General features: G+C 42.0%; 1 protein-coding gene across 3 annotated transcripts in view; it reads left to right on the top strand.

Moving 5' to 3' along the window:
• Positions 1-12,178, top strand: part of HTR7 (5-hydroxytryptamine receptor 7) — a 58,982-nt gene extending 46,804 nt beyond the window's left edge. Inside the window, exons 3-4 of one of the 3 annotated variants that reach the window (XM_084845797.1) lie at positions 5,777-5,801; positions 8,928-9,155. In XM_084845797.1, the coding sequence (XP_084701923.1) occupies positions 5,777-5,792 (16 nt within the window). In that variant the 3' untranslated portion in view covers positions 5,793-5,801; positions 8,928-9,155. Of the gene's footprint in view, positions 1-2,752; positions 3,819-5,776; positions 5,802-8,927 lie in introns of those variants that run through there. The other 2 variants (XM_084845796.1, XM_084845795.1) reach the window with 2 other exon arrangements.
• The last annotated feature ends 1,774 nt before the right edge of the window (positions 12,179-13,952 follow it).

The raw sequence follows: 13,952 nt of genomic DNA, 5'->3' as shown, positions 1-13,952 counted from the left end.
TGGCCACATTTGCACTTCACACTAAACCAGGGTGGGCAACATGTGGGCTGCATGTGGCTCCTGCTGCCCCCCCCAATAGGGGAAAATGTTTTCCCCCCAAATAATAGCTTCCCTAGTGGCTATGTAGCTTGTTTGCAAGCTACATATTACCCTTTTAACACTCTGTAGCCTCTATGGATGCCATTTAATGCGTATGCCCATCTGTGTATATATATGTGTATGTGGCCTGTGGGGCGGGGGGGGGGGGGTCCAGGCGGCAAAAATGGCCCCCAGACCTCCCATAGTTGCCTACCTCTGCACTAAACCATGTAGTGCGATGTTCCCCCACCTGGTGCCTTCCAGATGTTTTGGACTTCAATTCCCACCAGCCCCAATCAGAATGGCAAATGATCAGGAACTCAGTCCAGATCACCTGGGGGGCACCAAATTGGGGAAGGTTCATGTAGTGCAACAAGAATGACCCCAAACAAACCTCGGCTTTAGGCTCTCCTCTTCCTACATGGCCAGGAGGAGAAGCTCGGAAGGTTCTCTTCAGCTCTGGAAGTTTTATCTGAACCAACAAACTGTTGTTAACTTTCACTGTGGTTTGTTTAAAATAAGGCAACCTGGTTTAAGCCAGGCGTTGGCAATCTGGTGCCTTCCCGGTATTTTGGACTACATCGCCTGTAAGCCCCAGACAGCATGTTCAATGGTCAGGGATTATAGGAGTTTTAGTCCAAAACATGTGGAGGGCACCAGGTTGTATGCTCCTGATTTAAGCAAAGTATAGTGAATCTTAACCACAGTTTGTTAGTTCAGTGGATGGATGTGAAAGCTTTGAAACTGCATGGGAGAGGGAAATGAAGGCGCATGTGAGACCAAGGCTCACTCAGGCTCATTCATGTCTTGCTAAACTATGTTCCAGCACATTGGGGGTTGGGGAAGACTGATTCTAATGTTTAGTATTTTGGCCTAAGCCTTGTTTAGCTGTTTCATTTCATTTATTATCTCTCTATACCACCCAGTAGCCAAAGCTCTCTAGGCGACTTACAAAGATTAAAAACCTTAAAAATACAGTATTGCATAATATAAAAAGAGTTTAGTTAAAAAGGTAAACAGACAGCAGACACACATACACTCTCATGTATCCACACAACATCCCATGACGTGATTAAAAACCTATCACATGCTGCCAAATGCCTGGGAATAGAGGAAGGTCTCAACCTGATTCGGAAAAGATAACGTTGTTGGTGCCAGGTGGGTCTCGCTGGGAAGTTCATTCCATAATTGGGAGGCCACCTCTAGAAGGCCCTCTCCCTTGTTGCCACCCTCTGAGGAGGCACCTGGAGAAGGTTCTTAGACAATGAAGCTTTGGGGGTTGGACTCGATGGCCTTGTAGGCCCCTTCCAACCCTACTACTATTCTATGAAGCGTACATAGGCCAGGAGAGGCATTGAGGTTTAGGCTCAAAGCAGCAGATTAGAATGGTCTGTGCCAGGAGGCCTTTGCAATTCATAGGATTCCAGATAACCCTTGGGGAGTTTCGGGATGGTATGGCTAGCATTCCTATTGATGCCCTGGCCACTCTGAGGGATTTATCCACTACAGCCTTTCCGTGGCATTCAGGCAATATACTATTGGTATTTTGCACTGATTAAAAATTGGCCAGAAGAGTGTGCTAAGAGTACTAGTTCATGTCAATAGGAAGAAAGCTGGCCATGTAAGGGAGTCTCCACTGGGCTGTCATGGAAGGAATTTCACCTGTAAAGTGTTACCCTGAAGTGATGTTACCGACAATTTTCACTTTCATTTGTTATCAGCTTACTACTAAGTATCAATCCTATTTGTTATATTGCTGCTTAGACTACACCGCTTTTGATTTTCCATTCCACAGATGGTGTTTTACTGTTCCATATTTTTCAGAGGAAGAGAGCCAAATAATTTGAAATAAATATACTGCAGGCAATCATTGAGCGGAGGATTTGCTTATTAAATGTATGAGGCAGTTGTTTATCAGGGGCACTTTTTGGCAGGAAAGGAGGAAGATTCTATGTAAAAATAATGTGAGCAACATGATTACTGTTGCACTTAAAATTCCTAGTGCCTGGCTAGGGCAGGATTTGGCAGGAACTGATAACCTGTGGAGTTAATGCTTGGGTCCTTTAGAACTGTGCATGAGCATAAACTGTTTAATTCAAAGACATTTCGGGAAATTATTGAAGCCAAATAACCTTTTGAGCCTCTATTGAAGGGGTGGGGTGGGGGGCAATTTGCGGCCCACGGTCTAATTTCATATGGACCTCAACCTAATTTCAAAAGCTCTCTGCCTGCAATCATTTCAGACTTCTGACAAGAGTGATCTGTCCCTTCTATGGTAGCCCAATGCATGGGAAGGTAGAAGGAGAAAAGGGGGCGGCAGAAAGAGAGAGAGAAAATGGAGTGGCAGAAAGAGAACGGGGTGATCCACTCACTTTGGGCTTTGTCCCCACCCAGTGGTGACATGAGACCCTTGTCAGATTACCCACAAGGGAGTGTGGCCCTCACCAGAATAAAGGTTGCCCATCCCTGTTCTATTGTATGGAGACTATTCTGACTCGGCCAACATTGTCGCTCCTTCCCACAACAGCCTTCTCCCTGTAAGATATGTGAACAATCTTGGTGTGGGGAGGAACTGGAGCTTGGGCCTTCTTAAGTTACTCTGGTTTATTTTATTTATTTATTTATTTATTTATTATTATTTGTATCCCACCTTTCTTCCATCATGGAACTCAAGGTGGCTACATGTGGTCCCCAGGTGGTCTCCCCTCCAAGCACCATCCAGACCAAGACCTGCCGAGCTTCAGCAAAGTGGCTGCCTCATGAGTCTTCAGACTATGCCCTGGATTTAGGGTGACCACTTACACATTGCCAAAAAAGAAGAAATGCATCACCAAAAAAGAGGACAAAAGAAGGCACGAATGTGCATAACCTTTGCATATGCAAATTTATAAGGTTCAAGTTTAGAAATAATAACTATAATTTAAATAGAAATACATCTCATCATAATGGAGAAGACTGATGAGGTGGCCTGTGTGCCTGCTCAGTCTGCTGTCCAGGTTGTAACTGTTGATGGGCAACTTCAAGGCCCCTGCTGCTCTCCCTCCTTATGGTTCTTTGACTTTAAACCAGACTTGGACTGGACAACTCTTCAAATGGAGGATTCCTTCAAATAGAGGGTGTTCTTAGCTTTCTAAAATAGAGGACTGTCCTCTGTAAAGTAGGACACCTGGCTGTTCTATGTCTGGCTGTGCAGGCAGTATCTCTGCTGCAAGTGGTGCCTACGACAATACCATAATTTGGAGAAAGGCCTGTTTCTCCAGATCATGGTTGGCTTCTTTTAATTTGTTAGGTCAGCCCAGCCCTAAATTCAGGGTTTTCTGATTGAGACCTGCTGCCCACTATGTTTCTGCTACCTCTTTGTGCCTCACCTTTGCGCCCTGCTTGATTCTGCTGGGCCATTTTCTAACAAAAGGGACAGCTTCTGTCATTGTGAAAGTTGTAATCATTTACACATTTACTTGGGAGTAGGGATGTTTGAGGATTTTGTTCAGTTTACATTTAGAAGTGAACCGACCTGTTCCACGTCTCACAGATGAATGTGCAGATTAGAACTCAATTGTTCTTTGGATTTTGTGCTTCTCCACATTTTGCAATGCAATTCTTGGCTCAAAAACCTATCAAAACATGTATAGATATGTGTATTTTGGGATAAATAAATACAATTAGAAATGCATACTTAGAGGAAAAAAACTTCAAAAATTGTGTATTTTGTGAGAAAATATGTTCAAAAATACATATTTAAATACATTTTTGTGCAGATTTTTAAACAAAAAATGGCAGATTAATGCAGAAATGGAACAGTTATGAATGAACACATGTGAAACTAACACAGGCTGGAAGTAGACGGATCCATCCATCCCTGCTTAGGAGTAAGTATCTGTGGACTTGCAGCCCGATCCTATGCATGTTTACTTGGAAACAAGTCCCTTCAGTGGGACGTATTCTCCCAAGTAAATGTAAAATAGGCTTACAGCCTCAGTGGGACTTACTTCCAAGTAAATATGTATTGATAGGGCTGTAAGAGGTCTGAAGCAGGCCTATGGCAGATGCAGTTTTTCTTCTCGGTTCACCAGCCCTATCATTAGGCAGAATGAGGCGGCTGCCTCAGGCAGTTAATGCTAAGAGGCCAGGAACAGACTGAGCTGTGTGGGCCACACTGTCCCCCCTAAGCTGCCCTGCTGCCCTCAAGTGCAGTGGAGGACACCACACTATGACCACTGTTGAAGTAAGATCCAGATGCCAGTTTGGCCAGCTTTTGTATTTGGAATGGGAGAGGCGCTATCTTGTCCTTCACCTCAGGCAGCATGACTTGTATTGGGTCAACCCTGTCAGTTCAGCACTGTGATTGGATAAGCAGTACCTGTGACACTTCTGTCTTCCTTAAAAGCATTGAGAAGATCAGGAGCCCTGTTTCCTCTATCACGGAAGTGGGCAACTTGCATAGCCCTGAGGGCTGCAGGAAGTGTTGGGTAGGTGGCCAGAGACGCACTGCTGAGATAGAGGCAAGGCTGATGCCCCAGTATACATAAACACACATATCTTTTCCCCTCATTCATTCTCTCCCCCCCCCATGCACACACAGACTTTCCCCTCCCCATACCTCCCCTTCATGAGGGAGGGAATCAGGATTTTAAATCTCCCATCCCTGGAAAAAAGGAAGGCTTTCCTCTCCCCACTAGGAGAGGAGAGGTGGCTGCTATAGCTCACCAAACTCAAGGGTTTCTCTCTGAAGAACAACATTATTGAGAGGGAAACCACAGAATTTGGCGGGCAAAAGCAGCCACCTCTCTTATTGACAAAAAGCATGAAATACAGTCAGCTAGAGTGGCAAAAGACACTCTAGTCCTCCATCCTCTGTGGTTCCCCTCAATAATGTTACTTTTCAATGGGGATTGGGGGTGTGTGTCTAGGGCATCTGCAGGGGAGAACCCATTTCTATAGCGTCTCCTTGGTTAAGGGCTTCTGTTGTGTTTTCTTCGCTTTCCAGAACTGCTACTAACTAAATGGCTTTCCTGGATTATCTCTCACCTATATCTGTGTAGGTCTCTGTTCACTGGCCAGGATCCTTCCAAGTTTCAGGATTTTATTGTGGTTAAGACTGTGTATCCTGAAATGAAACAATTTGGTTTTTTAGTTTTTTTTCTCATGAGCCTTGAATTTCTCTTTGACCTTGGGTTGTTGTTGTTTTTAAAGGACAGTCACCTCAGGAGAAAAAGTTCTCCTATGGAAAGCACATAGAAATAAGCCATCGGATAACTGATCCATTCTGTAGCCAAGCTTAGTTTTGTAGTTCCTTATCTGACTTTCAAAATAATACATACTTGTCACTTAAATACTTCTTAAATCCTGAGAACACTCTCCCCACCCTCCAATGATCAAGATAGTTCTCATACTTAGCCTTGATTATATAGGATTGAATGAAGGAAATAAATGGGAGTTTTAGAAGCTTATGGTCATAGAAGAAAGGTAATAAAAATGAATTCTGAAAATTGTACATTGAAAACAGATGAACAATCAGTTAAAAGAAATATATCAATTATCAAGTAATGTATAAGAACATTTTAACTTCTAACAGATAAACATATGGGTTCTACTGATAGCTAACATAAAAGAGGAAATATGTTGTATTATGTACTTCTTTTTAGTCCTCTTTTGTTTACTGACCTTTATTATTGTTATTCCTTCCCTCTGAACGTAGTTTTGACCTTGGATAAAACTACATGGTTAGTTAATTTCATTTCTAATGCCTTACTTGTTCTATTTCAAAAGGAAGCCTTTCTTTAAAACAAACAAATCTGTATGTGTTATATCCTGATGTCAGTTGTAAATTTTCATCCTTTGGTGTGCTTGGTCAATGGCATATTCCTTTCCTCTGTGGCTCTGTGTATTACCTTTTTAATATGGTTACCTTTCGTGTACCTCCCAAAAGAGTAGGGTGGTTAGAATACATCAAAGAACATACTGCTTGTAATCATTATGCTGATGTGTTTGCTTCTATATGTTCTTTAGAGCAGAACTACACTCTACTAAGAACATGGAGCTGCAGCCCCATGTTGACTCCCCCCCACACACATGTTATTGACTGGTGTAGTTACGTTTTGATACAGCACAAGTTGAAGTAGATGATATGGAGAGAAAGTGAAGGCCCATTTTCTTGGTAGCATGTAGTTCTACCCTTAGGGCCAAATCCTGGATCGCAGTACTCCCCAGTGGCTGGGAACAGGGTAAAGAAAGACTTCTCCTCTGTCAGAGAATAAATCTTTCCTATTTCCTCAACTACCACAAGAAATAATTGATTCTAACTTCACCGGACTGTTCATAGCCTTGAATGGTTGACTAACTGATGATAGAAGACTTGGCATGTTTAAGGACTAAACGCATCACTCCCCTGCATGTGAAAGAGCACTCAGTGTGATCAAAAACCTTGTTGCACAGGAAATTGCAAAAGTATCCTGACTCATCCATATTAGCTCAGTTCTGTCCTGTTTTTCTACCACCACTGGAGGAGGTGGCAGGATTTGGCCTTAATTTTCATTATTGTGACAGTGTGGCAGATGCTGCTTTATCTTTGCCAGCAAGCAGAGCTATAAAAATACTTTGAATTCTTCAGTGTCTGCCCCAGATGTCTAGGTGCCTTACAATGAAGTCCTGTTGTGTGTTTAGTTACTCACTTTGTTTAGCGGGGATTACCCTAATAAGTGTGTTTAGGATCGTAGGCTTAAAATATTTTTTGAGGTCTGGCAATAATTGTTTAATGTTATGTGTGTGCTAAAATTAAATGAATAAGATTCATTTTCAGCACGTAAGAAGGGAAGTGTTGATACTTAATTTCTGGAAGAGGAAAACTTTCTTGCATATTTAGTAGAAATGCTTTCTTATGGAAACTTTTTTTCTGTGAGTTAAGTACATATTGCCACAACAAACTCATATTTCCAACTTGCACTTACCAAGGTAATGCAAGAGCTGGGTGTTTGTAGGGGGAAATTGGCAGGTGGGAAGAGCTTGATGCTTTCTAGGCCCACTGTTTTCCCCCAGGAAATGCCCCCTTCAGGCTGTCTGCCCCTCCTCCCCACTCTTTTTATTGCTATTCTTGAAGCCAAGCTGGTGGGGATGTGCACCATGCATGAGCCACTTCTGTTTTTTCTAAACAACCTCCGATCAGCTTGATCAGAGGTTGTGAGCGTGATGTATGAACATAGAAAGATAGGTTGTTTAGGGGCTAAATAAACCAGCAGTTAACTCAACAAACTGTTGGTCCAGGTTCGCACATCATTCTCACAACTTCTGATCAGGCTGATTAGAGGTTGTTTACAGAAACAAAGCTTGCAGGCAGTACCCATCCCTGCAAATGGTGAGTTAAATGACTCACGATTTGCTACCATGATGTGTGGACTGGGTCAGTTTGGGATGGGACATTGGGGGCAGCTGGCAGGAGTTCAGGAGAGAAACATCCCTCACTTGAATGTCCTTAAGGGTGCAATCCATGGATGTTTAGAGAGAGAGAAATCCTGCAATGCCCAGCATGCCGGAGCCAGCCATGTTGGCTGGGGCATGCTGGGAGTTGCAGGACATTTTTCTCTTTAAATATGCATAGGATTGCGCCCTAATTTAACATACCTTAGGATACAAGGCTGATTTGGGGTGATTCCCCCCTCCTACAGAAACTTCCCACTCTCCATCCCATGTCGTTCAAGAGGGACCCCCAACTCTCCAGAGTGGCTTTTTGGGGAGCACAGGTGGTGCAGTGGGGAGGGGGAGGATGGGGAAACTTTCCTTCCCTGAGCTTCTTTATTTTCACTTGCCTTACTATCCATGCCGCTGTGTTTGCTTCATAAAATGTAGTTCTGCCGTTAGTGCATTCCAAGGGTGGGTAATTTGTGGCGTACAACTCCATCAAGGCCTAGCCAGTGTGGTTTATGCAGGAGGAGGTGAGCCTCTATCAAACACCATTCCAGGAATTCTGGATGGCAGTGTTACCCCTTGTCAACGCAATATGACCCCAGTGCCTGAGACGGAAGGCATTTTTTGTCTCGTTCCTCCATAAGTTTGTGTCTACCTGCAGTCTGTTTACAGAAGTCCTTGGGAACCATTGTTAACTAAGCCAACAGCATCTACAGAGTCCTACCTCTGTCTTCATAGTCCCTTCCAGGCTTCTGCATCTTGGTCATACTAAAATGTGACAAAGAGACTAGAGAAGGCACCCACTTTTTATATATGATAATTTATTAAATAAATGCCTGTAAAATTTATTGAGCTGGTGTTTGGGGGGTGGGGGTGGAAATAACTCAAGCCTTTCCCCCTGCCCTTATACCAGCCTTCCATCCGTGCTTGCACCATCCAGAAAACCCATATAGACTTAACTTTAGCTGAGGATGATGGGAGTTGTAGTCCAGCTGGACACCTGGAGGGCAAGTTGGGGAAAGCCGGCCTAGACACATAATCCCTAGTTGTGCTGTGGTTTGACTTTCCCCAGCCTTAGAGAAGTCAAGTAAGAAGAGGCCCATCCATCAAATGGGAACTTCTGGTCATGGTTTGCAGTGATTGTTTTCTCCTTATACCTAGGCCTGTCACCAGCCCATTTAACCTTTAGATTAGTTTGCCCACTTGAACACGCCTGTCGATCTCATGCAGCCTTCTACACAAACCAAATTCCATCTGTATCTTGCTTGAACTTCATCTTACAAAGGGCCGATTCCAAAGTCTCCCTATAGGCCTTGTCCTAACATGTCATAGGCCTCCCTGAAGTGAAGGATGGGAGGAAAGTCTTCCATCGTATTCTGTGATAGTAAGAGTTATAGCATATTCATACTGAATGTTTGTGCATTCTCCCCCCACCACCCTTTTAACAGGAGGAGTTCTGATTACTCAAGAAAAAAGAGCCACGACTTATGACTGAATGCAGGTGAACCAGTCATATATCGGCAAGGCACTGCTGGGCGAGGGATGGTGCTGAAGATCCAATCAGCAAGAAGAAACTGAAAAGTTGATGAAATGCATTTGATCCACTTCGAAAAAGAATGTTGTAAAGAAAGTCAATGAACTTAGTATATCTTATTAAATGTACTTCTGCTGAATACAGTGACATCTCTTTTTCTCTCTTCTTCATTTTTTCCCCTTTTCTTTAGCAGAACAAATGCCCACTGAATGCAAATAAATCTTTTTTGTATGTGTTTGGAAAATAAGCAAATTACATTAGCAATTAGCAATTTTACACATCCTAGAAATGGTGAGGGGATGTGCCTTTCAAGTGTGACTTGTTTTGAGGGGCACCCTGCATTGGTCCTACCAGCCCTCTGGCTTTGCAAACTGCCCCTGTGAATTGTTCCTGGCCTCTTTTCACATTTTTGCCATGGGGCACTGAGGTTTCCCTCACAAAGAGAAACAGCTGAGAAATATGCCAGAGCATCAAAGTAAACCAGAGAAAGGCATGAGAGACTGAGAAGCATTTTATCCTTATTAATCAGTGTAAATTACAGAGATCATTTGGTTACAATTATTTAATAGCTTGACAAGGAAGACAAAGTAGGCAATTCAAAACAGTACAGCTTCTGTTTATTTTCTACACTGTACTTTCAGCCCTTCTCTTTCTTTCCAGCATGCTCCTCTTCCTTTTGCTGAGCATCATGGGACTTGTAGTCACTACCAAATTTATATTACATAAATTTCCAAACTACAAATTTTCAAACGCAGAAAGGAAAGGAAATTTTTGGCTACTTTGATTTATCGGTTTCCCATACTTTTGAGACAAACTATTACTATGACTATTCGGGAGGCAACAATGATAACAATGTATTTTGTTGGGTGGCTAAACAATGTTTTTCAAGCAAAGGATGGAAGACATTTTCCACTACAAGGTGCAAAATGTTCTGGCTCCAATCCAGAGAAATGTTAGATCACATTGCAATGAGTGGGAAGTAAGATGCATCACACTGAAACATGGTTACTTAGGAGGAAGCCCAACTGTATCCAGTTAGTATGTATGTTTAGGATTGCAGTATTATAACCAAAGTAGATGTGATGTTAATTGTGCATAAGCAACTTCTTTGTATGCTTACACAAATTTAGCCACTGCAGGAAGGAACAGGATTGGGACCACAGGGAGGAAGGGGGGTTTAATCTCACCACCACCACCATGCTTGCAACAAAAATCCCCCCCCCCCAGCTGGACCTAATAGCAGCTTCTGGAGGGGGACGGGGCATTGTCAGAACCATGGCGGCGGGGAGGGGGAAGGGTTAACCCCCCACTTCCTGTACACTCCCCACTACACAGCACTGTAGCCCTGATCCTGCTTAACAACTCCTGCCTGTGTGGTTCCTATTCAAATTGTTTAAAATATGAATGTTAGTTGCTTGCACACAATATCACATATTGTTTGGACTTTGGTCATTAACTAACTTGTTCTGTTTATTTCAATGGGGCTTTAGGATAACTAACATTCTCTGTATTGGAGCCAGTGTCTAGATGAAGTCGAACAGACGGAAAGGCAAAGACTTGAAATGTCAAGCTTTGGTCAAAACTAGTCATCCTATGGTCCTAAATAGTAGAATCTCATCATTTGTCTTTGACATAGGTGGTTTAAAAGGTGGTGATGAGGAATCACTGAGGTGTTTTTTTTTTAAACTGTAGGGCTACAGTTAATTCATTGCTGTTAATACAACAAGCAGATCAGATATATTCATTACATCCATTAATGTATGTGTCTGCTATCCTATTTTAATGTCATTTTGGGGTATACTAAAATGTGTTTAATAAATCACATAAATGATGATAGGGCTTCAGCAGCTTTTCATGTTCTGTGTGTTTCCTGTTCTTATGTGTGAAAGCCCCCTTTCACTTGGAATCACATTGGTTGCCCTGAGCTTCATGAGGTGAAGGGTCATGCTTGTTCTTGCAGCAATGACAATAAATAACATCAGGCAAGCATCCTTCTGTCACTGTTGAAAGTTTACCAGGAACCTATCCATACTTCATTCAGCATGAATTACTGTGATTCCTGCATATTCAAATGAATGTACTTTGCTAACTCAGATTCATTTCCCCAAAAGTATGTGTTAAACAAATGGATCTGAAACATGAAAAAGTCACAGAATGGGTATCTTTCCTCCTTAATATTTCTCTATAGGAAAGGCAGAATATTCTGGTCAGGCAGTCAGAGCAGGGCAATTCTTCTTGTGCTGGAGTCCCATGTACAAGATGAAATGTGGAGTCCATGTTGTATTATGAAGTGGGAAAAGTTGAAATGCATTTGAGACCTAATATGATGCAAAATGAAAGACCAATATTTAACACAATGTGTGTTTTAAGTAGGCTGTAACTTCATGTAAGCATTCATGTGAACATTTGCTCAAGGTTGCCATAGGAGAAAGCTGAACATGCTTGCAGATGCCTGTTTAAGATCATTAAAGAGTAGACAAGATGCTGCTGCTCCTTAATAAAGCTGATTGAACAAAGAAATCAGTAGCTCCTCCTGTTGGACAGTCCAATACAACATGTGACCCATTGGACAACTTGAAGACCATCAGCCACATATTGTGACCTGGTACAATAAATGTTTTGTTTATGTTTGCATGTGTGGAACTGAAAAAAAGGGGGAGGGGGGAGGGTTGACAAGCACCTGTCGATCATAATATATGGCTAGTGGGCTGTGTTCAGTTTCTTGGGTCACGAGTTGTGCAGGCCTAACCTAAACATTTGGGACCTTGAACAGAAGCTCTTTTCCTTAACCCAGTCCCTAATTAATGTCCTGCTGGGAGTATATTCACATTACATATTTCTACTGGTTTAACAGTCATTCTTTGTCCCCAGGAAACCATCCTTCCATAAGTTTGGGACCTCTAAATTCTCAGCACCCTCATCAAACTACAACCCCCAAGATTCTTTGCAGGAAGCCATGACAGGTGAACTGGTATAAAACCAATTAAATGTGTAGTGTAGATCTGCCCTAAAGGACAATTTGATACATAATGGTAAAATATGGGTCCCTCCATTTCCGCCTGGATCAATCATGTCTTTTCTGTAACCTGATGTTACAGTATGTGTTGATGTTAACAATTTTCAATAAAGTTCAGTGTTCCAACATTAAACACTATTCTATTTCTAAATATCCTAAGAAATAGCATTTCATTATTGCTTAAAGAAGTGACTTTAACCAGTTTTGCTGACATAACCATGATCTGTTTGCAAATGGGTGTGTGTGGGGAGATGCTCAGTTTAGTTGAAATTGTGGGCTTTTTTGTGGAAATGGGTGTGAATATCAGTTACAGCATAATCCTATACATCTCTACTCAGAAGTAAGCAAGTTCAGTGGAGCGTACTTCCAGTTAAGTGAGTATAGGATTGCAGTCTTATTTTTATTTGTGATTTCAAAAGATGTAACAACTCTCAAGTCCTTCAGCCAAACCCAAAGTGTTCATTACTAAGCATTAGGAAGAGATACATAAAGTACATATTATTTAAAGATATTTTGCTTCAATGTTAATCCATGAGTAAATGATGCTTTGCTTTTCCGTCCCTTTGCCCATTTTTGGATGAAAGGGGTATTGTTTTATTGACTCCTGGAAGGCATTGAAATTTCATATTTAAATTCCTAATACTTACTGCTGGGTACTGCAGACAATATAAGGGATTTAAGGGTGCAATCCTATGCATGTTTAGACATTTAAAAGTCCTACAACTCCCAGCATTCTCCAGCCAGCCATGCTGGCTGGGGAATGCTGGGAGTTGTAGAACTTTTTTTCTTTTTTTTTTAAGTCTTAACATGCATAGCATTACACCCTAAGAATTTTGGGTGATTTTTCAAGTAGTCATCAGTGCTGTCCCACATATCTCAGAAGCCCTGGATTCTGAGTGCAGAAAAAACTATTTGCTCAGTGTCAGTCCTTCCAAGTATCAACAAACTTTTGGAGCTGGTTTCAGTCCTGCCGTTCACTTGTACCACTACCTGCACCATCTGCCAAAGGTTGCATTCTTAAGAACAACCATCTTCCAAGATGCTCTCCAGCTGTAAATGCCCCAGTTCGATTCACTACCACTGCCACTATAATTGAAAAGTATGCAGAATTTTCGAAATTCAGTGCCCCATTTCCGTTTAGATATAGCTATTTATACATTCCAATGGAAATAGGAATTCAAAAAGAAGACTACAACAGTGTAACAGTGACTATTTCTTGTCGACTGTGTGCAGTGGGTTTTACTAATTTATTTTACAGTGGCGACAAAGGAATAGTATTTCATAAAGATTTTTTAAAAATTATATTAAGAGTGATACCAATTGCATGAACATTTTCAATATCAGGAAATCATAACAAGATTAACTTGCTTGAAAGAAGCTGAAAATTAAGTAAACTAGACACTAACATAACTTGGTAATACTACTTCAGTTGAGCAAGACACTGCTGGACCATGGATTTGAGGCTCTTCCCTTGATCTAGTGATGGCTGAAGTGCAGAAAAGAGGGGCCTACAGCATCATGGGTGATCAAGTCAGGAAGATGATCCCATGGCAGATGAAAAAGAGAGAGATTCTGACTGGCATATAGTTTTCAACCTAGCATATTTTTAAGGATCAGAATGAGAACCTCTGGCTATGGCAGAGGGTTAAAAAACATTGTGTGGTATTTTTCATGTGCAAAATATACACACCAAGTGGGACCTGTAATAAAACATGGTGTGGAGTGCTCCAGTTCAGTGTTCCTGCCAGCCATGCTTGCTTTCTAGTCCACCCACCTACCCAACAGATACTCAACATTCCATGCCCACTTAAGATACTCAGTCCTCAGTGGGCTGTTTTGGGGTTCTCCTAACCCTTAGGGTATTTTTCTAAAGTCTTTTTGGTTTTTGTCCTGTGAACCATGGGGTTTTCTCAAGCTTGCTGA

Source organism: Heloderma suspectum, chromosome 3, assembly GCF_057233095.1.
Source record: "Heloderma suspectum isolate Gila_16-S chromosome 3, 16-S_ref, whole genome shotgun sequence".
Taxonomy (NCBI): domain Eukaryota; kingdom Metazoa; phylum Chordata; class Lepidosauria; order Squamata; family Helodermatidae; genus Heloderma; species Heloderma suspectum.
The sequence above is the reverse complement of the archived record's forward strand: the minus strand, read 5'-3'. Positions and strand labels throughout refer to the sequence as shown.